Genomic DNA, 23,890 nt, shown 5'->3' with positions numbered 1-23,890 from the left:
GCTCACTTGAGGCCAGGAGTTTGAGACCAGCCTGGCCAACATGGCAAAACCCCATCCCTACTAAAAATACAAAAATCAGCCGAGTGTGGTAGCACACACCTGTAATCCCAGCTACTTGAATGGCTGAGGCAGGAGAATCGCTTGAACCTGGGAGGCGGAGGTTGCAGTGAGCGGAGATCATGCCACTGCACTCTAGCCTGGGTGACAGAGCAAAATTCCATCTCAAAAAGAAAACAAAATGAGAAAAGACCAGGAAAGACAAAGGGGATTCTCTACAGAATGTAGATTTCCCCTGCAAGAGACAGCTTTGCAGGACTATTTCAAACTATGTCAAAGGAACATATTTTGGGATAAAATACTGCGATTTCTTTCAGGGCCTGCTATCTGTCGTGTGATGCGTCATGTTGCTACAAACATTCTGTTTGGTCAGTCTTAGGATCGATGTGTGGATGTTAATGGTCAGCTGTACCTGAATCCCAAAGGGAGCGGGGTATAATGAGGCCTGTCTTCCAACCCCCTTCCCATCATGGCCTGAACTCCTTTTTCAGGTTTACTTAGGAACGCCCCAGCAGAGACAGGGGTTCATTCAATTTGTTCAGGGGCTTAGGATTTTATTTTTGTTTTACAGCAGGATGAGGTGAGCTTCAGCAAGGTGCGTTGTGTAGATTCCTCCCATTCCTCTGGGCTGATAAGGGGCTAAAGCTGTCTCCATCAGGTAACTTTTTTTTTTTTTTTGAGATGGAGTCTCACTCTGTTGCCCAGGCTGGAGTGCAGTGGCACAATCTCGGCTCACTGCAACCTTCACCTCCCAGATTCAAGTGATTCTCCTGATTCAGCCTCCTGAGTAGCTGGGATTATAGGCACATACCACCACACCTGGCTGATTTTTTTTTGTATTTTTAGTAGAGACAGGGTTTCACCTTGGCCAAGCTGGTCTCAAACTCCTGACCTCAGGTGATCCACCTGCCTTGGCCTCCCAAAGTGCTGGGATTACAGGTGTGAGCCACTGCACCTGGCCTCCATTTATTAACTTCTATTGTTCTTGGTAAAGGGGGCGGTGGGACTCCTTGGCAAATTTATTTCCTGCTTGTAGGCAAGTAGGGGGAGGGCAGAGAGCTTCTCTTGTATCTGCTTCTTCTCAACTGCCTTCATCTCAAAATAACCCTTAAGCCAAAGTGGCATATTTTGGTGGCAAATTCTGCCAACCTTCGATATCAGGTTTAAATGCCAAGCGCAGGAGATACTCAGTGATGATCCAGAGACCTAGAGGAGGGCACCACCTTCAAGGGGTGGGAAGGGAAGGAAAAGCTCTGAGTGAGTATGAAGTTTGGCTTGGGCCTTGGAAGTGAGAACTGTGAAGGCAAGCAGAAAGGCTGGGACGGGGCTCGGCATGAAAGAATGCAAGAACAACGGCAAGACCATACCCCAAGGACCAAGGGCAGCGTGGCCCAAAGCCTGCGCAGTGGGAAGGCTTAACCCACGGCTTCCCAAGAGATCCCTGCCTATGCAGGAAGTAGAAGAATGGGGCCAAATTGTTCCCTCCATCTCTCATTAGGTCCCGGCCAGCCCAGGAGGGCGCCTACCTAGGAGGAGCATTAGACGCTCCCGCTCCACCCCCACCACACTGTCCAGGGCTCTTCTGCTGCACCCTAGGCCTAAGGAGGGAAAAGCAAACCCAGTTATACAGGCCACCCTGAGGGCACAGGGGCACCCGCTTGCTCCCCAGGAATTTGTGTGTCCAGGTGTCTGGGAGCCAGTCCCTGGGGGTGCCTCTCGTGTGTTGAGACAAAAGATTTCCCAGATGCCTGGCAACAGGCTCATGTGCCCCATCCAGGTGCCCTGGGAGAGATGCTTGGGCGGTGATAAACCAGCTAAATATCTCCATGGAAGGAGCTGGGCACAGCTGAGGTCTTGGTGAGCCTCAGGCGGATATGTCCCCAAATGTGATTAGAGATGCGAGGTTCCGTCATTGGTTAAAATTCCACGGTGGGCTCAGAATCGATGCTCAGAAACGTCTATGTGACACCAAGAAGAATATTAGACAAGGGATGTGGAAGCGATTTGGGAAGTGGTGGCACTTGGCAAGTACCTGGTATGTTGGTACTAGAGTAACAGTACCTGTGATTCAGCCACCGCCACAGTGTGCTTTGCCTATTAGGAACGCAGCAGCTGCCAGAGGTGGTGAATTCGCTTCCTGGGGCTGCCATGACAAAGGACCACAAGCTGGGAGGCTTCAAACAGACCTAGCTGGGGTCACGGTGGCTCACGCCTGTAATCCCAACACTTTGGGAGGCTGAGGCAGGTGGATCACTTGAGTTCAGGAGTTTGAGACCAGCCTGTCCAACTTGATGAAACCGCCTCTCTACTAAAAATACAAAAATTAGCTGGGTGTGGTGGTACATACCTCTGGTCCCAGCTACTTGGGAGGCTGAGGCAAAAGAATCGCTTGAACCAGGGAGGTAAAGGTTCCAGTGAGCCAAGATCACGCCACTGCACTCCAGCCTGGGTGACAGAGCCAGACTCCAACTCAAAAAAAAAAAAAAAAAAAAAAAAAAAACCTGTGTTATGTGTTCTGTCACAGTGCTGGAGGCCAGGACTCTGAAATCAGGGTGTCAGCAGGCTGCACTCCCTCTAAGGCTCCGGGGGAGGGTCCTTCCTGCCTCCTCCAGCTTCTGGGGACTCCAGGCACTCCTTGGCCTGTGGCTGCATCATGCCCATCTCTGCCTCAGTCTCCACAAGGCCCTGTTTCCCATGTGACTCAGATCTCCCTCTCCTTCCTGTCATGAGGTCACTTGGCCCTGGATTTATGTCTCACTGGAAAATCCAGGATGAACTCACCTCAAGATCCTTAGTATCTGCAAAGACCCTCTTTCCAAATAAGGTGACATGCGAAGGTTCTGGGTAGACGTGAATTTTGGGGGGGCCACAATTCCGCCCAGTGTGGGTGGGTTCTGCTATTATGCGGTTTTACAGGGAAGGAAGGTGAGGCTGGGAGAAATCACCACCTTCAGTCCCAGAGCTGAAAATGGCAGTGTAGAGCTCGCCTCCCTCCCTCCAGCAGCCCGGGATCGCGCCCTGGCAGTGGCTCTCCGTGAAGGAGGGTGACATCCGCCCACTTCAGAGTCCACATGACCTGAAATGAATCATGCCTGGTTTTTCCCTTAGGTGAAATTTAAAATGTCAGAAGAGACAACCCTGGCAGATTTATTGCAGCTGAACCTCCACAGTTACGAGGATGAGGTCCGCAACATCGTGGACAAGGCCGTGAAAGAGTCCGGCATGGAAAAGGTAGGCGGTGCTGGCAGCGTTGTCTGTGCCACGTGGGATCAGCCTGAAACTGCCCCTGTACTGAGAGCACCCAGAAAGGTCTCGTTCATATGGGTCCCGCAGCCCCATGGCACTCAGGGGAAGTGTGGGGGGCCTTTCTTACCCAACCCGTGACAAATCTTTAAAAATACTTCTGGAATCTATTTATTTATTTTTTATTATTTTTAAGACAGAATGTTTTTCTGTTGCCCAGGCTGGAGTGCAGTGGCATGATCTTGGCTCACCACAACCTCCACCTCCCGAATTCAAGCAATTTCTCCTGCCTTAGCCTCCCAAGTAGCTGGGACTACAGGCCTGCGCCACCATGCCCAGCTCATTTTCATACTTTTAGTAGAGACGGGTTTCACCATGTTGGCCAGGCTGGTCTCGAGTTCCTGACCTCAACTGACCCGCTCACCTCGGCCTCCCAAAGTGCTGGGATTACAGGTGTGAGCCACCGTGCCAGCCGACTTCTGGAATTTTTCTTAGGAAACCCAATTCCTGGCTGTAACTCTGCCCGCCCCATACACGCAATAGTTTGGGACACTTTGTCAACAACCGGAATTCTCATTTCCTTTGCCTCCAGCATCCTCGTCTGTGATGCCGTCTGACTCCTCCACGGACGTCAGTTCTTTCCTCTGACTCTGAGCTGAGGGGAGGGTCGGGGATGGGTGGGGGATGGCCCCCAGCTGGTACCTGAACTGGTAATGCGCCCCTGGCTACTGGCAGTTCCAGTATCCAGGAAAACTCCTTTTGCGGTTCAAATCTCTCTCCTCAGCCTGTTTTGTGAGTTTGAATTGTCACATTTTGGCTTGCTTAAAAAAAAAAAAAAAATCTTTATTAGATATAATTCACATACCATACAATTCACCTGTTTAAAGTGTACAATGACTTTTAGCAGAGGTACAAGTGTGTAATCAGCACATACTAAACAGCAGAGGGTGGGGGCTCATGCCTATAATCCCAGCACTTTGGGAGGCAGGAGGATCGCTCGAGTCCAGGAATTCAAGACAAGGCCGGCCTGGGCAACACAGGCAGACGCCATCTCTACAAAAAAATAAACTTAAAAAAATTAGCTGGGGACCGGGCGCGATGGCTCATGCTTGTAATTCCAACACTTTGGGAGGCCAAGGTGGGCGGGTCACAAGGTCAGGAGATTGAGACCAGCCTGGCCAACATGGTGAAACCCCGTCTCTACTAAAAATACAAAAATTAGCCAGGCGTGGTGGCGCATGTCTGCAATCCCAGCGCTTTGGGAGGCTGAGGCAGGAGAATCTCTTGAACCTGGGAGGTGGAAGTTGTAGTGAGCCGAGATCGTGCCACTGCACTCCAGCCTGGTTGACAAAGTGAGACTCCATCTCAAAAAAAAACAAAAAAAAAATTAGCAGGGCACATGGTGACACACACCTGTAGTCCCAGCTACTTGGGAGGCTGAAGTGGGAGGATTACTTGAGCCCAGGAGATGGAGGCTGCGGTGAGCTGTGATCACGCTGCTGCACTCCAGCCTGGGCTGGACCCTGCCCCTAAAAAAAATTATAATTTTTTTAAAAATAAAAATAAATAATAGAATTAACACACTTTAGAATATTTTTATCACCTCAGAAAGAAACCTACATCCTTCAGCTATCATCCCCTACCCCTTTCTTCTCACGTGTCCCCATCTCCAGCTCTAGGCAACCACTAATCCACTTTCCCCCTGTATAGATCCCCCTCTTCCACACTTTCATAGGAACGGCATCATAGGTAGAGGAGGCAGCACTTTCTCCCCATGTTTTTAGCTGGGTCTGAGAATTCCATTGACGTAAGACAGATCAAATTATTTAATTATTTAATCCAAGTTTTCTGTGGTACGGGAGGAAAGGAAGACTTTCCTGACTTGAATGCAGTTAGCGTTGAACACTTAAGTAGTGAGTTGCGGAGAGAGGAAGTTGTAGAAAAGTCATCTGTGTGAGAGCATGGAAGGCGAGAGCTATTCTAAGAAGTTCTGAGCGGACAGGATTCTTTCCATCTTGACTTCCCATCCTCGTGATGAGAATGATCATTTCATTCTGGTATCAGAAGAGCATCATTCACCTGGGAACTGCATCTCCTGCATCCCAGGAACAGCATGAGGCTCAGAGATTCCTGCATCTGCTGCCCTTCAAGTGCCTCTGACTCGAAATCGTCAATGGCAGGATGGCATATTTTGGGGTGGCACAATCTGAACTCCTTCGCGTGTGCTATGTGGTCTGTGCGTGTGGCCTGAAGAGGTTTATCCGCATTGTGGCAGGTGTCTGTACCTCATTCCTTTAGTGGCTTATGTTCCATTATATGGACAGACATCACATTCATCTGTCATCGGGGTACGAAGGTTCGGGTTGGATCTGCCTTTGGCTCCTGTGAATACGTTGGTTTGAGTCTTTTTGCTTTCTGATCATGGAGCTTCAGTCCACGTCCTGGGAACTCTGGGTCCTGCCTGAGCTTTGCAGGCCAAATGCTCAGTGACCTTATTTTTCTCTTTCCCCAAAAGGTGCTGAAAGCCCTGGACAGTACCTGGAGCATGATGGAATTCGAGCACGAGCCGCACCCGCGGACGGGCACCATGATGCTCAAGTCCAACGAGGTGCTGGTGGAGACGCTGGAGGACAACCAGGTACAGCTGCAGAACCTGATGACGTCCAAGTACCTGGCCCACTTCCTGAAGGAGGTGATGAGCTGGCAGCAGAAGCTGTCCATGGCGGACTCCGTCATCTCCATCTGGTTTGAGGTCCAGCGAACCTGGAGCCACCTGGAGAGCATCTTCATCGGCTCCGAAGACATCCGCGCCCAGCTCCCGGAGGACTCCCAGCGCTTTGATGACATCGACCAGGAATTCAAGGTGAGCACAGCCCGGTGGCTCCCACGCATTTCAGAAATGACTATGTTGGACAAAACGGGGTCCCTAATGCCTTGGCGATCCCCTTCTCTTCCCAGGCCTTGATGGAAGATGCAGTAAAAACACCCAACGTGGTGGAAGCCACCAGCAAACCCGGCCTCTACGATAAACTGGAGGCCCTGAAGAAGAGGTGGGGCTCACACCTGTCCAGACCAGGGGAGGCAGTGGTGCTGATTCCCTAAGTCTTAAGTCTGAGGGAACCTAAGTCTTGTGCGGCCCGCTGGCCAGCACAGGGCAAAACCACGGGTCCTGGGTTAATCTGTTCCCTTTCCCTGGGGAGCATGCGCTCCACGGCCTCATCCTGCCACACAATGCCTTGGCCTTGAAGGAAGCAGTGACCCAGAGAATACATGAGGCTCCCTCCTGCCCAGGAGTGCCCACAAGGTCAGGGGATGGCAAAGAAATGAGAGCCTCTGGTAGGAGGTTCTGAATTAAACCGGGCCTGTGAACAGCAGTCCGGGCATCTCCAGGATGACCAGTTGCCTGCGCCGATAGGGTGGGCGGCAGACATCCCTACAGAGTGGGGTCACCAGCCTCCTCTCCTTCCTTCCTCCCAGCTTGGCCATCTGTGAAAAAGCTTTGTCAGAGTATTTAGAGACCAAGAGACTGGCTTTCCCCAGGTTCTATTTTGTCTCCTCGGCTGACCTCCTGGACATTCTCTCCAATGGCAATGACCCCGTGGAGGTAGGCGGGGCCCCCTGCATTCTGGAGTTTCAGCCAACATCATGGCAGACCCCAGGCGGGCACCTCTACCTGAACTGCCCTAGGATGAGGTAACAGTGTCCCTGGATGTGCTCTATCATCTCCAGGAGGCCCTCTGCACCAGAAGCTCTCCCGGGGTCCCCAGCCATGGCAGAAACGTGGCAGGACTCATCTCACATCCTGCTGTGCACTTGGCCTGGCTTTGGAGAAGTTAATTTGCCTCTCTGTACCTCATTTTCCCCTTCTAGAAAATGGGTCATATGCCAGAGGCCTAGTAAGACACTGTTTCCGAAAGGCACACCTCTCAGTGGGTCATCCTCCAATCAGCTAGTAAATCTCAGGGCCCCAAGAGCAAGGAACAGGTGCCTCCTTGAGGCTCTTCTAAAAGAGAAAAGAGGTCGGGCGCAGTGGCTCACACCTGTAATCCCAGCACTTTGGCAGGCCCAGGCAGGCAGATCACTGGAGGTCGGGAGTTTGAGACCAGCCTGGTCAACATGGTGAAACCCTATTTCTACTAAAAATACAAAAAATAACCAGGCATGGTGGCACGCACCTATAATCCCAGCTACTCAGGAGGCTGCGGCATGAGAATTGCTTGAGCCTGAGAGGCAGAGGTTGCAGTGAGCCAAGATCACTTCACTGCACTCCAGCCTAGGTGACAGAGCGAGACTCTGTCTCAAAAAAAGAAAAAAAAATTAGGTGAAGGGAAAGTGCCTGTATTTTATTTTGGCCGTAAGGTTAGAGGATACACAGGAAGAGGTTAGAGGATACACAAGAAGAAGGGGTATGCAAGAATAGACTGAGTGTGTGGCTTGGAACCTGGGACAGAGCCTTCTCAAAAAGAAGAAATCTTTTTTGAGATGGAGTTTTGTTCTTGTTGCCCAGGCTGGAGTGCAATGGCGCAATCTCGGCTCACCACAACCTCCACCTCCCAGGTTCAAGTGATTGTCCTGCCTTAACCTCCCAAGTAGCTGGGATTATAGGCATGCGCCATCACGCCCAGCTAATTTCGTATTTTTAGTAGAGATGGGGTTTCTCCATGTTGGTCAGGCTTGTCTCGAACTCCTGACCTCACGTGATCCACCTGCCTTGCCCTCGCAAAGTGCTAGGATTATAAATGTGAGCCACCGTGCCCGGCTGAAAAGAAATCTTCCAGAATGGATATTTGGCTTAGAAGGACTGCGGTTCCTGGCCTGGTTTCTGTGTCCTGACTCAGAGCAATCTTCGCTGGTTCCTTTTGTTGAGTTAGCCACGTTTAGTTAACGTTGATCAAAGATGGGGGAGTATATTCCAAAAAGAACAATGCCTAAGACCACCCACGGAAAGCCTGAGCCATGCATGTGCCTTTCAAATCCCCCGTTGCATAATTCCGGCTTTTCCCCTCCACCCAGGTGAGCCGCCACCTGTCCAAACTCTTCGACAGCCTGTGTAAACTAAAGTTCCAGCTCGATGCCAATGACAAACCTCTCAAGGTGGGCCTGGGAATGTACAGCAAGGAGGACGAGTACATGGTTTTTGATCAGGAATGCGACCTCTCGGGGCAGGTGAGTGTGTGGGCATGCCACGCAGGGAACCCAGGACAAGGGCGCAGCTGTGTCTGGGCCACATGCCCTCAGACAGCGACATCCAGAGAACCACCACTCTGTGCAGCTGCCAGCCCGCCCCTGCTCCTCTCCTCTGCCTCTCTAGAAAATGCTTAAGGGACTGACCTGTTCATAGAATTTCTAGCACAGCTCTACCCATATAGCACGCGTGTATCCTTAGGGAGAAAGGGGAGGGGAAAGGATGGGAGAAAAGCCCTGTTCGGGAGACTGAGGCAGGAGAATAGGAGAATCGCTTGAACCCGAGAGGCAGAGGTTGCAGTGAGCCAAGATCGCGCTACTGCACTCCAGCCTGGGTGACAGAGTGAGACCCCGTCTCCACCCTGTTAATGTCATTGAATCCTTTTTATCACCTGCCGAAGGGACTGCTTTGAAGGGGACTGCACATCTCTGAACCACCAATTCCCAACGCCTGTCCAAAATAATCGGCTGCGCTGTCCACCGCTCAGAGTTGTCCCTGCAGCCTCTTCCTTCCCCAGCAAGCATGTCCCACGGCTCAGGGCCTTCTGCTGTCAGAAAACTTCCGGGCTGCCCCCTCCCCCATCTCATTACCCAGCTATTGATCAAGCAGTAGAAACCATTTTAACATCAGCCTGAGGAAAATACAATGCAGAGGTAAATCAGCTGTAGGAAAAAAAATAAATAAAACTCGAGAAAACCTGAGGTTCAAAGAGCTGAGCACAGCACACACGTGGCTGCTCTGCGTGGATGGGGTGGGTGGGGCAGTGACAGCATCTGTCCAGATTCGCTTCCTGGGTTTACCCCTTACAAACAGAGCCTCAGACCACAGTGAGGCCTGCCTGCACTGTGCTTACAGCTAACAGGAAAAATCTGGCCAGGCGCGGTGGCTCACGCCTATAATCCCAGCACTTTGGGAGGTCGAGGTGGGCAGATCATCTGAGGTCAGGAGTTCAAGACCAGCCTGGCCAACTTGGCGAAATGGTCTCTACTAAAAATACAAAAATTAACCAGATGTGGTGTCACACACCTGTAGTCCCAGCTACTTGGGAAGCTGAGGCATAAGAATCATTTGAATCTGGGAGACAGAGGTTGCAGTGAGCCGAGATCACGCCACTACACTCCAGTCTGGGTAATAGAGCAAGACTTAGTCTCCAAAAAATTCATCTCCAAAAAAAAAAAAATCTACCTTCATATCCACTTGAGGGTTTTTTCCTCCCAGTAGCAGTTACTTGTGGGTATGTTTTTTGTTTGTCTTTGAGACAGAGTTTCACTCTTGTCACCCAGGCTGGAGTGCAATGGCACAGTCTTGGCTCACTGCAACCTCCACTTCTCAGGTTCAAGTGATTCTCCTGTCTAAGCCTCCAGAGTAGCTAGGATTACAGGCACCTGCCATCATACCCGGCTAATTTTTGTATTTTTAGTACAGATGAGGTTTCACCATGTTGGCCAGGCTGGTTTTGAACTCCTGACCTCAGATGATCCACCCGCCTCAGCCTCCCAAAGTGCTGGGATTACAGACGTGAGCCACTGCGCCCAGCCCCCAGCCACATTTTTAAAGTGAGTCTTTGACTAGCCAGGTGTGGTGGTGCACACCTGTAGTCCCAGCTTCTTGAGAGGCTGAGGTGGAGGCATCACTTGAGCCCACAAGTGGAGGCTGCAGTGAGCCGTGACTGCACCACTGCACGGCAGCCCAGGGCAGCAGAGCGAGATCCTATCTCAATTTAAAAACAAAAGGTGCGGCCGGGCGTGGTGGCTCAAGCCTGTAATCCCAGCACTTTGGGAGGCCAAGGTGGGCGGATCATGAGGTCAGGAGATCAAGACTATCCTGGCTAACACAGTGAAACCCCGTCTCTACTAAAAATACCAAAAAAAAAAAAAATCATCCAGGAGTGGTGGCAGGCGCCTGTAATCCCAGCTACTCAGGAGGCTGAGGCAGGAGAATGGTGTGAACCTGGGAGGTGGACCTTGCAATGAGCCAAGATCGTACCACTGCACTCCAGCCTGGGTGACAGAGCGAGACTCCGTCTCAAAAAAAAAAAAAAAAAAAAAAAAAAAGGTGTGTCACTGTTACTGCTCTGTAAAATCCTTGACATGTCTGCCCCTGGGATGAAGATGATGACAAACGTTTTCCTTTACAACAAAGCAAATTATTGGAACTAGAGGCTAGAGGCAGGCACACATGGCTGTATTTGGTCACCATGGCTCCCGTCCCCAGGTGGAAGTGTGGCTGAATCGAGTGCTGGACCGAATGTGCTCCACCCTCCGGCACGAAATCCCAGAGGCCGTGGTGACCTACGAAGAGAAGCCGAGGGAGCAGTGGATCCTGGACTACTCAGCCCAGGTCTGAGGCGGGCGGGGGCTCGGCGGTGCCTCGTGGCTGGGATAAAGGGCAAGTTTCTCTGCGTTCATGGGCTCCCCTGTGAACTGTGGGCCCCTGGAAAACCGTCTAAGCTTTCAGCAGGAACTTCTGTGTTAGCGGGTGCTGGCGATCGCTCACTGCGTGGGCAATGGGGGGCATCTACTTTCAGGTGGCCCTGACTTGCACCCAGATCTGGTGGACGACCGAGGTGGGCCTGGCGTTTGCCAGGCTGGAGGAAGGCTATGAAAACGCTATCAAAGATTATAACAAAAAGCAGGTGCGTTACTAGCGTTTAGTTAGTTATGTTTTTAAAACTTGTTTAAAAAGCAGGTGTATGGCCCCATGTGCCTGTCTGAAACCTGCCAGGTGAGTACCAGCAGCACCTTCTTATCAGAGGCTGAGCCCCACGAAACCGCCGTTTCCACAGGCCAAATAACAACCACGCACTGCAGCCCCAGGCACCTCTCCCCACGGGTAACAGACACCTTCAGAAATATGTACTTTGATTTCTCACCTGAAAATCATCAAATGCTACTGAGAGTCTTAAACAAAACAAAACCAAAAAAAAAAGTCCTTGGTTAGAAATACAGAAACTAAAGATCATCTTTGAAAGAAGGAGAATTTACCTGTAATTCCACAACCCAAGCATGACACTGTCAACATTCCCTTATGCAACCTGCTACACTGTGTGTGTATAATTGATTTATATGTAAAAATATACAGACTCACTGGATGGTGTTAAAGTCAGCTGTTTTTGCTGCTTATCCACTCTCTTTCACGGCCTTGAATTTCCTTCTACTACGTCCGTGCTAGCGGCTCCAAAGCGTCCCATCAGGGCCACATCACGGTGAGACCAGTGCCTGGCTGGGGCCTACCGAGGGCGCTCCTGTTTTTCATTACTGTAAACAAGAGCATGGCAGTGTTCCCGAAGCAGCTGCGGGCACCCAGCCACAAGACCCCCCAGTGCACGTGGGCATCCGTGGCGTCTCAGTGAAGGCACCTGTCCCCCGCAGATTAACCAGCTGAATGTACTCATCACGCTGCTCATTGGGAACCTCAACGCTGGCGACAGGATGAAGATCATGACCATCTGCACCATCGATGTGCACGCACGGGACGTGGTGGCCAAAATGATCGTGGCCAAGGCACGAGCGCCCCGTCCCAGGGGCCTGGGGAAGGGCAAGGGGACACTGGGTTCAGGGTAGTGCATTCAGGGACTCCAGACCCTGCCGCTTCCTCTTGCTGGGGCACTGACTCTGTTGCTGGCTGCGGCTGCCTCCTACCCCCCTTGCCCGGACTCACCCCCGGTGAGCCACACATAGTGGTCAGAGGAGCGGTGCCCGCCCATTGGAAGTGCCATTCCGTAGCGAGATTCCACTGAGGGTGGCCCTACAGTTGGACGTGGGCGCTGGAGGGGGAAGGAGGGCCAGGGAGGGTTCCCTGGGCACCCGGGGACCAGCCTTGGAGGCATGCTGGCCTTCCTCAGCCAGCCCTAGCTCTTGCATTCCGCTTGGCAACAAGAGCTCCGGCTCATCCTGCAGGTGGAGAGTTCTCAGGCCTTCACCTGGCAGGCCCAGCTCCGGCATCGCTGGGATGAAGAGAAGCGACACTGCTTTGCCAACATCTGCGATGCCCAAATCCAGTATTCCTACGAGTATCTGGGCAACACGCCGCGGCTGGTCATCACCCCACTCACCGACAGGTGAGGCCTGTCCCTGAGTCATTCACGTGTGCCCTTGGGTCCCTTCCCCAAGATTCTTGGAACTGTCCCACTTGGATGTCAGCTGCGGAGGCTGGAGGGACCGGGCATTTACGTCAGGTGGACGTGTGTTCACATTCAGTTCTCCCACTGTGTCCTTGTTCCAGCACTGGCTGTGTGGCCTTGGGAGAGTTCCTCCACCCCTCTGTGGGCCTGCTGAGTTGGGGTCATGTTTTATGGACCTTCACAAGCAGACTCTGATCTTCGTAGCAGTGCCCACCTCCCCAAATGCCGCAGGTGGGAAAGGCACCTGGGCTGCCTCTGCCCCACGGTGATGGTTCCTTTGTCACAGCTGAAGGTTTTCTGTCCTCTTCCAATGTGTCTCCTGGGGCTGAGCAAGTGTAATAACTGCAATGAAAGAGAAGGTGGTGGCTGGGCGCGGTGGCTCACGCCTGTAATCCCAGCACTTTGGGAGGCCAAGGCGGGTAGATCACCTGAGGTCAGGAGTTCGAGACCAGCCTGGCCAACATGGCAAAACCCCATCTCTACTGAAAATACAAAAATTAGCCGGGCGTGGTTGTGGGCGCCTGTAGTCCCAGCTACTTGGGAGGCTGAGGCAGGAGAATCATTTGAACCCAGGAGGCAGAGGTTGCTGTGAGCCAAGACTGTACCACTGCACTCCAGCCTGGGTGACAGAGTGAGATTCTGTCTCAAAAAAAATAAAAATAAAAGCAGGGAGGCCGTGGGGTCACTGGCACATGCGCTCACCTGCAGTCACTTGCAGGTGCTACATCACCCTGACCCAGTCCCTCCATCTCATCATGGGCGGAGCCCCCGCCGGCCCCGCTGGGACCGGTAAGACTGAGACGACCAAGGATCTGGGCAGAGCCCTGGGCACCATGGTCTACGTCTTCAACTGCTCCGAGCAGATGGACTACAAGGTACGCGGCCGGAGTCCGGAGGACGGACCCAGAGTCCCCACGTAGAAGCAGATCCTAGCACCCTGACCTCCGAGGCCCTGCAGTGAGCTCCAGGTCTCTGGATACCTGTGAATGACACTGGGGAGGAGGCGCCAGGGCCCCCACTTGCTGGTGGCATCCCCCTCAGGTGGTCCCTCTGGAGAGACTCCCAGGTGGACAGACGCAGCCCCAAATGTCCTGCCCCAGGCCCCGCCCTGGAGGTGACCGTCTCTCAGCTTCAGTTGTAAGATTGCCCCAGAACTGGGGACTCTGCACAGGGGAGCACCTCCCTCATGGCTCAGCATGGGGTGGGGTACAAGCAGCGTCCAGGTGGATTTGGGAGGGGAGCAGGGGCCGGGCCCGGGCCCGTCAGTCATCAGAGTCTGCACAGGACATCATCAGTTCGCAGAAGGCCAGGCAGGGGAGGGGATACCTTGGAGCTCCAGGCTGCAGCAGCCTCTTGCAAGAGCGGGAGGTAAGGGAGATGGATCCCTGAGTTTTGGACCCTAGGCCTGCAGAGGGTCTCCCCTCCCCAGCTTGGATCCAAGCTCCACATCTGGGAGACCCCTCCAGAGGTTGAGGATGGGGCCAGCAGCCCCTGTTCACTGTCAAGGCCATGCAGTCCACATCCACCTCCTGGATTTTAGAAAAGTGAAATCTGAAGTTGGATCTCCCTAGAAGGGGCTTATCATCCACCTGGAATCCCAGGGGTAGATGGGAAGAGCCCTTTTGATGCCCAGGTGGGTCCTAGAGGGACACAGAAGCCTTGAGGAAAAGCCTCTGGCCTGCTCGACGTGCCCCCATCCCAGCTTAGAGGACTCCCTCTCCTCTCCATGCAAGAAAGAAAAGCGCTGAGAAAACATGCCCTTAGAACTTAAAATGTGTTTCTCTGAGACCCCTTGTTAGGGACTCCAGGAAGCCTCCATTCTGGGGTCTGGAGAGCTCTGGGGGTCAAGGGTGAAAGGATGGGCTCTTCCTGGTACCCAGCCCTCCACGGTGTTACCCTGGGCAGTAAGCTGACCTGCCTGCTGGCCTGCGGAAGGCCCCAGTGCACCAGGGCCTGAGAGAGCTGTGGGCAGAGAACACAGCTGAAGAAGCAGGGGGAGGCCCCCTGCAGCGCCCGCCCTCCCTGCCACCCTCCCAGCTCTTCCTTTCTCCATCTCGCCCTTTCCAGTCCTGTGGAAATATCTACAAGGGCCTGGCCCAGACGGGAGCCTGGGGCTGCTTTGATGAGTTTAATCGCATCTCGGTGGAAGTCTTGTCTGTGATTGCTGTGCAGGTAAAGTCCCCTGCCTGCGGCCTCAGGGTCACGTCGGGTAACTGGCTCGTCAGCCTTCCTATGACCTCACACGTCTCTCTGTGAGATAGACAGAGATAGTCTGAGGTAGACCCTCCTTGCCTGTCTGCAATGTTCCAAGCACTGAAGGGTGGTGTGGTGCCAGTGAGCCCCTGCCCTGCAGGGTCCCGCAGCCTGGTTAGGCATACAGATTGAAAACAGAATCAGATTACAGGTTACATGTATGGTAGCGTGCTCCCTCTCCTCTCCATGCAAGAAAGAAAAGGGCTGAGAAAACATGCGAGGCTTAGAACTTAAATGTGCTTCTCTGAGCCCCCTCGTTAGGGATTCCAGGTAGAAATACAGGTGGGAGAATAATTAATTTTGCTTAGGAAAGAAGGACAAAGTGCTTTGTCCTGGTATCAGCAGAGCTGGGCATAGGAGGTGCTGAAAGGGAATGGCAGGAAAGAAAGGAGGGAGAGGAGGAAGAGGAGGAAATGTGCCCGTGTATTTTGGGAACAACTATGCCGGGGCACAGAGCGTGCAGTGGGGGTGGCTGCAGTGACATGGGCGCAGGGACCTTGGAGTGGGGAGTGGCCTGGGCCATGCTTGTTAAAATCTCCAGCATGGGCCCCACTTGTTAGGATTAGCATTTCTGCATCTTAAACAAATGCCTCAGGTGATCCTGATGCCTGCGGGGGTTTACAAACACTGGGCTAAGGTAAGCAGAGGCCGACCTAGTGCCCTGGAACAATTGTGCTCTTCCAAAAGGAAATGCAACTCAGGGCGTTGTCAGTGTCAAGGTCCTCCCACCAGAGGATAGACCAGGAGCGTGTGGGGTGCGGACGTGCGAATGCCGCCTGGGCTGCTCAAGCCCCGCAAGCTGGGTGGAAAGCCCACTTTATTTGTTTGTTTGTTTATGTTTGTTTGTTTGGTTGGGTTTTTTTGAGACGGAGTTTTACTCTTATTGCCCAGGCTGGAGTGCAATTGTGCGATCTTGGCTCACCGAACCTCTGCCGCCCGGGTTCAAGCAATTCTCCTGCCTCAGCCTCCTCAGTAGCTGGGATTACAGGCATGCACCACCAGCCTGGCTAATTTTGTATTTTTAATGGAGATGGGGTTTCTCTATGTTGGTCAGGCTGGTCTTGAACTCCCGACCGCAGGTGATCCGCCCACCTCGGCCTCCCAAACTGCTGGGATTACAGGTGTGAGCCATCGCGCCCGGCCGAGAGCCTGCTTTATACACCAACTTAACCCCTGACTCTTGGCTTGGCAGTGATGTGGACTCCCTGCACCTCCACCTTCTAATCTGTAAAACTGCGTTGGTGACACAGGTTTGCCTGTGGGATTAGAGGTGGCCGGGGGTGGCTGCTTCCTCCTCTCCTTATGCTTCCTCTGCCCCAGTCATTCCCCAGCCCCAGGGCCAGAGGCCACGTGGCCAAGAGAATGGGGACCCTAACCCATGGGCAGTGCTGGCTGTTGCCATGGGGACCCTCTCCCTCGCCCGCAGTGCAGGAGCGCACAGTTGCTGAGCACCTCCGAGGTCCGTGAACAAACCCCAGAATATTGATGTAGCCCCTACTCTGGGCACTGAATGTTCACGGGCTCCGATGGAGACCGCAGGAGAGGCTTGGCCTAGGCGGAAGCAGTGCCGTTCCGAAGGGCCCCAGCCCTGCCAGGGGGTGAGCTGCACGCTCAGCAGACTAGGCGTGGGGGTGTCTGGGATCACCAGGGCAACAGGACTTGGCTCTTGTAGGGAAGACAGGGAAAGGCAGGTGCTGGGAGCAGCTTTACCGCGAGTATTGGGCTCCCTCAAGTGGCGACTTGGAGAGCCACAGCTGCCTTCTGCAGGTTTCCAGAGACCTCAAGCAACAGCCCCTGAAGCTCTAGGTCAGCGGAGCTTCCTAGGAGGTTAACCTCGTCGCTAACAGGTGGCCTTCAAGACCGTCTGATACGGAGGTGGCCGCTAACCAGTCCTCTGACAGATCAGCGCCAAAGTAGTAACAGGACAGAAAAGGGCTGGGAGTGGAACCCCGCTCAGCAGGGACGAGGTCTTGAAATACTTACCGGTTCCTGCAGCAGCCTGGGTGCGTCTCCAGAGAATTTTGCTGAGTGATAAAAGTCCATCTGGGAAGATGATGTACGACACAATTCCACTTATATAACATCTGTGAAATGACCAAATCACAGAAACAAAGGACACAGTTGCCAGGGGTCAAAGGGAGGGAAGCGGGCAAGAGGAAAGTGGGTATGGCTATAAGAGGGGACATAGGGGTCCCCGTGGTGACAGCAGTGCTGGCCTCAGTGTCGCACCCCCCCCCACCCCACTGTGACTGGCACTGTCATTAGCCAAGATGCTCCCATCAGGGGACATGGGGCAGAGAGTATGCAGAATTGCCTTTGTATTTTTTTTCTTCCCCCCAATCCCTGTCTTTTATATTTCTTGTTGAGACGGGGTCTTGCTATGTTGACCAGGCTGGGCTCAAATCATCCTCCAGCCTCAGCCTCCCAAAGTGCTGGGATTACAGGCGTGGGCCACTGTGCCTGGCCCTCTGTATTATTTCCTGCACGACATGTGAATCTACAACTTTCTCAAAAATAAAAGGCTTAATTTTAAAAAGAAACTAGGAGGCCCCTGCAAATTCACAACCTTATGCTATAACATACATGAAAGCCCCTCTGGCCTGTGGAAGCTGGCCATTTCCATGCTAACATGTCTATGTCTCCAAATGTGCAGGTAAAATGTGTCCAGGATGCAATTCGGGCCAAGAAAAAAACATTCAATTTCCTGGGAGAGATCATAGGCCTCATTCCCACTGTCGGTATCTTCATCACCATGAACCCTGGGTACGCCGGACGCACGGAGCTGCCTGAGAACCTAAAAGCCTTATTCAGGTACATGGCCCTGATGAAAGTGACACCGTGGTAAGCCAGGCTGGCCATAGCAGCGTCCCAGTGCCAAGGAGTGGGCAGAGGGGAGGGGCAGAGGGCAAGCTGGAGAGGGAAAAAGTCATCAAAAACTCCCAAGATGGCCGGGCGCGGTAACTCACTCCTGTAATCTCAGCACTTTGGGTGGCCGAGGAGGGTGGATCACCTGAGGTCGGGAGTTTGAGACCAGCCTGGTCAAGATGGTGAAACCCCGTCCCCTGCTAAAAATACAAAAATTACCTGGGTATGGTGGCGCATGCCTGTAATCGCAGCTACTTCGGGGGGGGTTGAGGCTGAGGCAGGAGAATCGCTTGAACCCGGGAGGCGGAGGCTGCAGTGAGCCGGGATGGTGCCATTGCACTCCAGCCTGGGCAACAAGAGCGAAACTGTCTCCAAAAAAACTCCCAAGATGAGGCAGGCGAGGGCCTCCTAGAAAGCACTCTGTCTTCCCCCTGCGTAGGAGGACCCCACCTGGGACACAGCGATGGAAGGCAGGGTTGGGGGATTGGGGTGGCTCTGAGGAGGGGCCTGAAGGTGCACCCAGCAGAGGATGGGGAAGGAGGAGGGAAGTAGGGAGCGGGCAGGCTGGGAGCCTGGTTCCAGGGCCCAAAGGTTCAACACTCTGCTGTGGTCCACCCGGCAGGCGAGGGGTGCTCTCCTCGGTGAAGAGGGACAGGCGGGGGTGTAGGTGGGGGAGGGAGTAGGCAGAAGCCCACGGGCACCGCTGACCTCCCCAGACCCTGTGCCATGGTCGTCCCCGACTTCGAACTGATATGCGAGATTATGCTGGTGGCCGAGGGCTTTCTGGAAGCCCGCCTCCTGGCCCGGAAGTTCATCACCCTGTACACCTTGTGCAAGGAGCTGCTGTCGAAGCAGGTGTGTGTGTCCTGGAGCTCATGGCGGGTGCGGGTGGGAGGCTGAGGTGCAGGCAGCGGCCAGGGTTGGCTTCCGGACCTGCCTGCTGGCCATGGGAAGGTGAGCCCACGTCTGCCCGCCTGTGCCCACTGCCCGCAGGATCATTACGACTGGGGCCTGAGAGCCATCAAGTCTGTGCTGGTGGTGGCCGGCTCCCTGAAGAGGGGTGACCCCAGCCGGGCGGAGGACCAGGTGCTGATGCGGGCGCTGAGGGACTTCAACATCCCCAAGATCGTGACCGACGACCTGCCCGTGTTCATGGGACTGATCGGGGACCTCTTCCCGGCTCTGGACGTGCCTCGGAAACGAGACCTGAATTTTGAAAAGGTTGGCACTCCTGGACCTCGGGTCTGTCCGGGGACGCCTGCCTGGCTGGAGCTTCCTTCCCGCTGATGTTGGACAGGTGGGGACCCGTGTCACACACACGTTTCCCGGTGCTACAAAGAGACCTCTGAGCCACAGCTGTCTCTGTGGCCCTGGCCAGCCCCATTCTCTCAGTGCTGGGGGAGGTCAGTCTCTCAACTGGGGTTGGGGGACTTCGGGCAAACCGATCCCCTGCACAAGGTCACAGTGGAACTATGTGAGCTCTCAACATGGACAGCAGAACTTACAAAGGCATGTGCGTTGGAGAGCAAGGCCACCTGCCAGAGGGCAAGAGGCCCGCCAGCCTCCCAGTGAGAAGAAAGGCTGCTTCAATTCCTCACCCAGCCTCATCCGTGTCTCCCCAGATCATCAAGCAGAGCATCGTGGAGCTCAAGCTGCAGGCAGAGGACAGCTTCGTGCTGAAGGTGGTGCAGCTGGAGGAGCTGCTGCAGGTCCGCCATTCAGTGTTCGTCATCGGGAACGCGGGCAGCGGCAAATCTCAGGTGCGTCGACCCTGCAGGGACCCTGCAGGGATCTGGCATGGTGGGGGAGGGCTGGGGCGAAGGGTCAGCCCTCCATCACTCCCCGCCACCCCAGAGACCCCAACTCAGTACATCCCGGGAGCCCTCCAGCCTGAGTCATGGGCCAGGGAGGAAGCTGGAGGCCGAGGAGGAGGGGAGGAGTGGCCACAGCCCCTGGTCCCTGATCCCTGGGTGAGGTCTCCCTCCCTGTTCCTCCTTGTCTTCCTGCTCTTCTCTCCTTGACGTCAGTCACTTGTCTCCCTGTCCCTGTGGCCAGCCTGACCCATCGCCCTCCTGTCCCCTGCCATGTCCTGGAGTATGGTGACATGCGGAGGGTGGTGGCGGATATGACTGATGTCTGTGACGTGGAAAATTCCATGCCAACCAAGTGTCCAGCCACAGGCCCACAGGCTGGACTCTTCTACTATTGTTTAAAAGCACTCCCAATGCCAACCACACGGGAAAGCTCACCACAAGTGATGTTTTATGAGGCAGAGGCTGCATGAACCCAGTTTCCTAAAAAGAAACTCAGACATACACATACGTGAAATGTCCTCAACTGCGTCTTTAAAGCTCGTTTTCCCTGAATGGAGGATTATGGGGAGTTTTCCTAGATGGTTTTTCAGTGTGTGCGTATTACTTGTACCATGAGGAAGAAAGTAATGTGAATGTTTTCAGAGCCTCACACAGTTTAGGGCAAGCAGCTCTCTGCGGGCTGCAGACACAGCGGACAGTCAGCTTCCCATCACCCAGGCCACCTTCACCTCGGTCATGGTTGGGGGGTGTAAACTCACCTACGTGCCCCCAAAGCAAACCTGATCCAGAGAAGGGTTCAGCCTCGTGGTTCATAAAAGGCATCCAGGGCCGGGCGCGGTGGCTCACGCCTGTAATCACAACACTTTGGGAGGCCGAGGCAGGCTGATCGCCTGAGGTCAAGAGTTCAAGACCAGCCTGGTCAACATGGCGAAACCCCGTCTCTACTAAAAATACAAAAATTAGTTGGACATGGTGGCGGGCACCTGTAATCCCATCTACTCGGGAGGCTGAGGCAGGAGAATCACTTGAACCCTGAGGCACAGGTCGCAGTGAGCTGAGATCACACCACTGCACTCCAGCCTGGATGACAAGAGTGAAACTCCATCTCAGGGAAGAAAAAGAAAAAAAAAGGCATCTAGGCCCACCCACGATCCTGGGGTTAGTGGGGCAGGATGTGCCAGGAACATGGAGTCACACGTGAGTGACCCACACCTTCGCCAGGTCCTCAAATCCCTCAACAAGACCTATCAGAACCTGAAGAGGAAGCCGGTCGCCGTGGACCTGGACCCCAAGGCCGTCACCTGCGACGAGCTCTTTGGCATCATCAACCCAGCAACCAGGGAATGGAAAGATGGTAACGAGGGTGGTCCCGGGACGGGCTGCAGGGGCTCACCCAGTCCGGTGCACTGAGCGTGTGCTGAGCCGTTCCCACGTGCAAGGCCAGCCCCCCAGCCTAGGGGTGGGGTGCACAGGCACGTGGCCTGCAATGGTGGCACCATGGTGACAGAGTTTATGGGGAGCAGTGGGCACGTGGCACCTGGGCTGAGGGGTAAGGGATGGGGGCCACAGGAGCTGGGACAGTGAGGACTGCAGGCCTGCCCTGGGCAGGCCAAGGGGAGAGGCCAGAGCAAGGATGGGTGTGACCCATGCGGAGTGCATGGCAGCCCAGATGTGCAGGCTGGAGGCTGCCTGGGGAGCCCTTGCCTCAGTCGGTGGACTCTGGGAAGGAGCTTCCCCTGGGAAGTGGCATGCCCAGGTTTGCACTTTATTTTATTTATTTATTTATTTATTTATTTATTTTTTGAGACAGAGTCTCGCTCTGTTGCCCAGGCTGGAGTGCAGTGGCCGGATCTCAGCTCACTGCAAGCTCCGCCTCCCGGGTTTATGCCATTCTCCTGCCTCAGCCTCCGGAGTAGCTGGGACTACAGGTGCATGCCAGCAAAATTTTTTTTTTTTTTTTTTTTTGAGACGGAGTCTCGCTCTGTTGCCCAGGCTGGAGTGCAGTGGCCGGATCTCAGCTCACTGCAAGCTCCGCCTCCCAGGTTCATGCCATTCTCCTGCCTCAGCCTCCCGAGTAGCTGGGACTACAGACACCCGCCACCTCGCCTGGCTAGTTTTTTGTATTTTTTAGTAGAGACGGGGTTTCACCGTGTTAGCCAGGATGGTCTCGATCTCCTGACCTCGTGATCCGCCCGTCTAGGCCTCCCAAAGTGCTGGGATTACAGGCTTGAGCCACCGCGCCCAGCCGGTTTGCAGTTTATGAAAGGAACTTGGGATGTTGGAGAGTGGGCTGCAGAAAGGAGCTGTGAGAGCTGAGGAGGTGTCAGCGGGAGCAGGGTGGTCCTGACCGGGAGCCTAGGGGAGGGCTCTGCCTCGCCTGTCCCCTGCACCCTACCCATCAGAAATGGCCCTACCCCTGACCCGCTTTCCCTGTTCCCCTTCGCTGACTTCTGCATGTACAGCTCACTTCCCCTACTAGAAGGCAAGCTCTGTACCCCCAGCCCCCACCTCGCCCCATTCCATGCCTGACGCATGAAGCGTGCTCCGCAGACCTCTGCTGAGCATGAGTGGACAGATGGACAGAGCTGGGTGCACAGGTGCTGCGCCCCATGGGGTGTTGAGCCTGGAAAACCTGAACCAGCCAGGGCCACAAAGAGGGGCTAACAGGGAGGGTACAGGGTCGGAGGAGGACAGGCAGGGCCTCAGGCATGGGGAGGGCATGTAGGAGGGAGGCCACAGAGAAGGGAGGGCAGGGAGCCTGGGCACCTCATGCCCGAGGGCTTCTGCTGTCCCTCTGAAGTAGGGGACAGGCCACCTGCAAGAGAGAGGCCAGGGTCAGGACCGGTGGGGACTGGAACGGGCCAGAGTGAAGGGCCCGGGGTTACACCACCCACCTCCGCCAGGCCTGTTCTCCACCATCATGCGAGACCTGGCCAACATCACCCATGACGGCCCCAAGTGGATCATCCTTGACGGGGACATAGACCCCATGTGGATCGAGTCTCTCAACACCGTCATGGATGACAACAAGGTTCGCGGGCCCTGGACTCTAACCCCCAAGGTCACCCAAGGCAGAGGGACAACGGGGGCTCACAGGGAGGCGCCTATGCAGCACTCAGGCCCTGCACGCTGGGCTTGGGGCAGGCGGCGCGTCTGGAGCTCCACAGGGAGCTATGAGTGAGGGGCGCCTTGTCGCGGGACTTCGTCACATGTGCTGTGGTTCTGCATGCACCTCACCTTACATTTTAGCAGCAGGATGGGTTCAGGGTAAAGGCCTGGGGAGCAGAAATTGTTATTTAGAATTGTCTAGAAGCCATTTTTCTAAAAACGCTCTTCAGTTGGATGCAGAAGGGAACACAAGACTTTCCAGGATGGGGAGAGGTGACGGTTTGAGAAAGCAGCCCTGACCCCATGCTGCAGCCCTCCCCGGTGTGGGTGTCTAGAGGCTGCTGGAGTCAGGGAGGGCAGAGAAGCCCTGGGCCAAGGGACTAGGGCTGCGTGGCAGGGCTGGCCTGAGCCTCTCCTCCTTGTTTGGAGGTTTGCTCCAAGGACCCCCACCCCAGAACACCATTGGGATGGCAGGTGTCGCCGCAGGACCCCACGGGCTGCTGTCCCCCTCCTAGGTCCTCACCCTGGCCAGCAATGAGCGGATCCCACTGAACCGCACCATGAGGCTGGTGTTCGAAATCAGCCACCTGAGGACGGCCACCCCCGCCACCGTCTCCAGAGCCGGCATCCTCTACATCAACCCAGCCGACCTGGGATGGAACCCGTGAGTGGGGCTCTGGCTTTCCTGTTCCAAAGCTCGGCAGGGAAAGACAAAGTTGTTGGCCTGTTTCAGAGCTGTGTGTTCATTCATCACTCATGTAACAAACTGTGTACCAGGCCCTCACCAGGCACCAGGGCCGCAGCAGTGAAGGGGCGAGAGACAGACCCGGGAATAAATGGTATAAATCCAAGTGACATGAGGCAGGGCGGCTGAGCAAACGGACATTTGCACAAGGTGCCGGGGAACAAGGGCTGGTGTGGGAAGGGAGGTCTTGGCCTCCATGGAGGTAGGAAGTCTTCCCAGGTGACTGAAGTTTGGGCTGCCATCTGAAGGGTCAGGCTGCCTCTCAGGGATGAAAACAGAGACTCACCAGACAAGAACCCGTGCTCACAGGGCGTGGCGGGGAGTGGGGTGTTCCTGGATGGGCAGTGGTCAGGTTCTCCTGGCCAGAGCATAAAGGGGGAGGCCTCTGGCGGGAAGGTGCTGATGCTGGGCTAAGGTGCAAACGGCGCTTTCCAACGTGACGAGGAAAAGCAGCCAGTCTTGCCAGCAGGACGGGGGCCGCTGGGGATGGGAGAGGA

General features: G+C 54.6%; 1 protein-coding gene across 1 annotated transcript in view; it reads left to right on the top strand.

Moving 5' to 3' along the window:
- The window catches only part of DNAH17 (dynein, axonemal, heavy chain 17), a 168,973-nt gene that overhangs the window by 58,786 nt on the left and 86,297 nt on the right, over window positions 1-23,890 (top strand). Inside the window, exons 28-45 of the mRNA XM_011933143.1 lie at window positions 3,166-3,288; window positions 5,816-6,163; window positions 6,259-6,350; window positions 6,778-6,904; window positions 8,314-8,466; window positions 10,700-10,825; window positions 11,013-11,120; window positions 11,857-11,988; window positions 12,385-12,545; window positions 13,327-13,483; window positions 14,676-14,780; window positions 17,515-17,672; window positions 18,443-18,581; window positions 18,720-18,947; window positions 19,349-19,486; window positions 20,762-20,894; window positions 22,444-22,571; window positions 23,164-23,312. Coding sequence (XP_011788533.1) covers window positions 3,166-3,288; window positions 5,816-6,163; window positions 6,259-6,350; window positions 6,778-6,904; window positions 8,314-8,466; window positions 10,700-10,825; window positions 11,013-11,120; window positions 11,857-11,988; window positions 12,385-12,545; window positions 13,327-13,483; window positions 14,676-14,780; window positions 17,515-17,672; window positions 18,443-18,581; window positions 18,720-18,947; window positions 19,349-19,486; window positions 20,762-20,894; window positions 22,444-22,571; window positions 23,164-23,312 — 2,705 coding nt within the window. The remainder of the gene's footprint in view (window positions 1-3,165; window positions 3,289-5,815; window positions 6,164-6,258; window positions 6,351-6,777; window positions 6,905-8,313; window positions 8,467-10,699; window positions 10,826-11,012; window positions 11,121-11,856; window positions 11,989-12,384; window positions 12,546-13,326; window positions 13,484-14,675; window positions 14,781-17,514; window positions 17,673-18,442; window positions 18,582-18,719; window positions 18,948-19,348; window positions 19,487-20,761; window positions 20,895-22,443; window positions 22,572-23,163; window positions 23,313-23,890) is intronic.

Source organism: Colobus angolensis, unplaced genomic scaffold (genome assembly GCF_000951035.1).
Source record: "Colobus angolensis palliatus isolate OR3802 unplaced genomic scaffold, Cang.pa_1.0 Scaffold1, whole genome shotgun sequence".
Classification (NCBI taxonomy): domain Eukaryota; kingdom Metazoa; phylum Chordata; class Mammalia; order Primates; family Cercopithecidae; genus Colobus; species Colobus angolensis.
The sequence above is the reverse complement of the archived record's forward strand: the minus strand, read 5'-3'. Positions and strand labels throughout refer to the sequence as shown.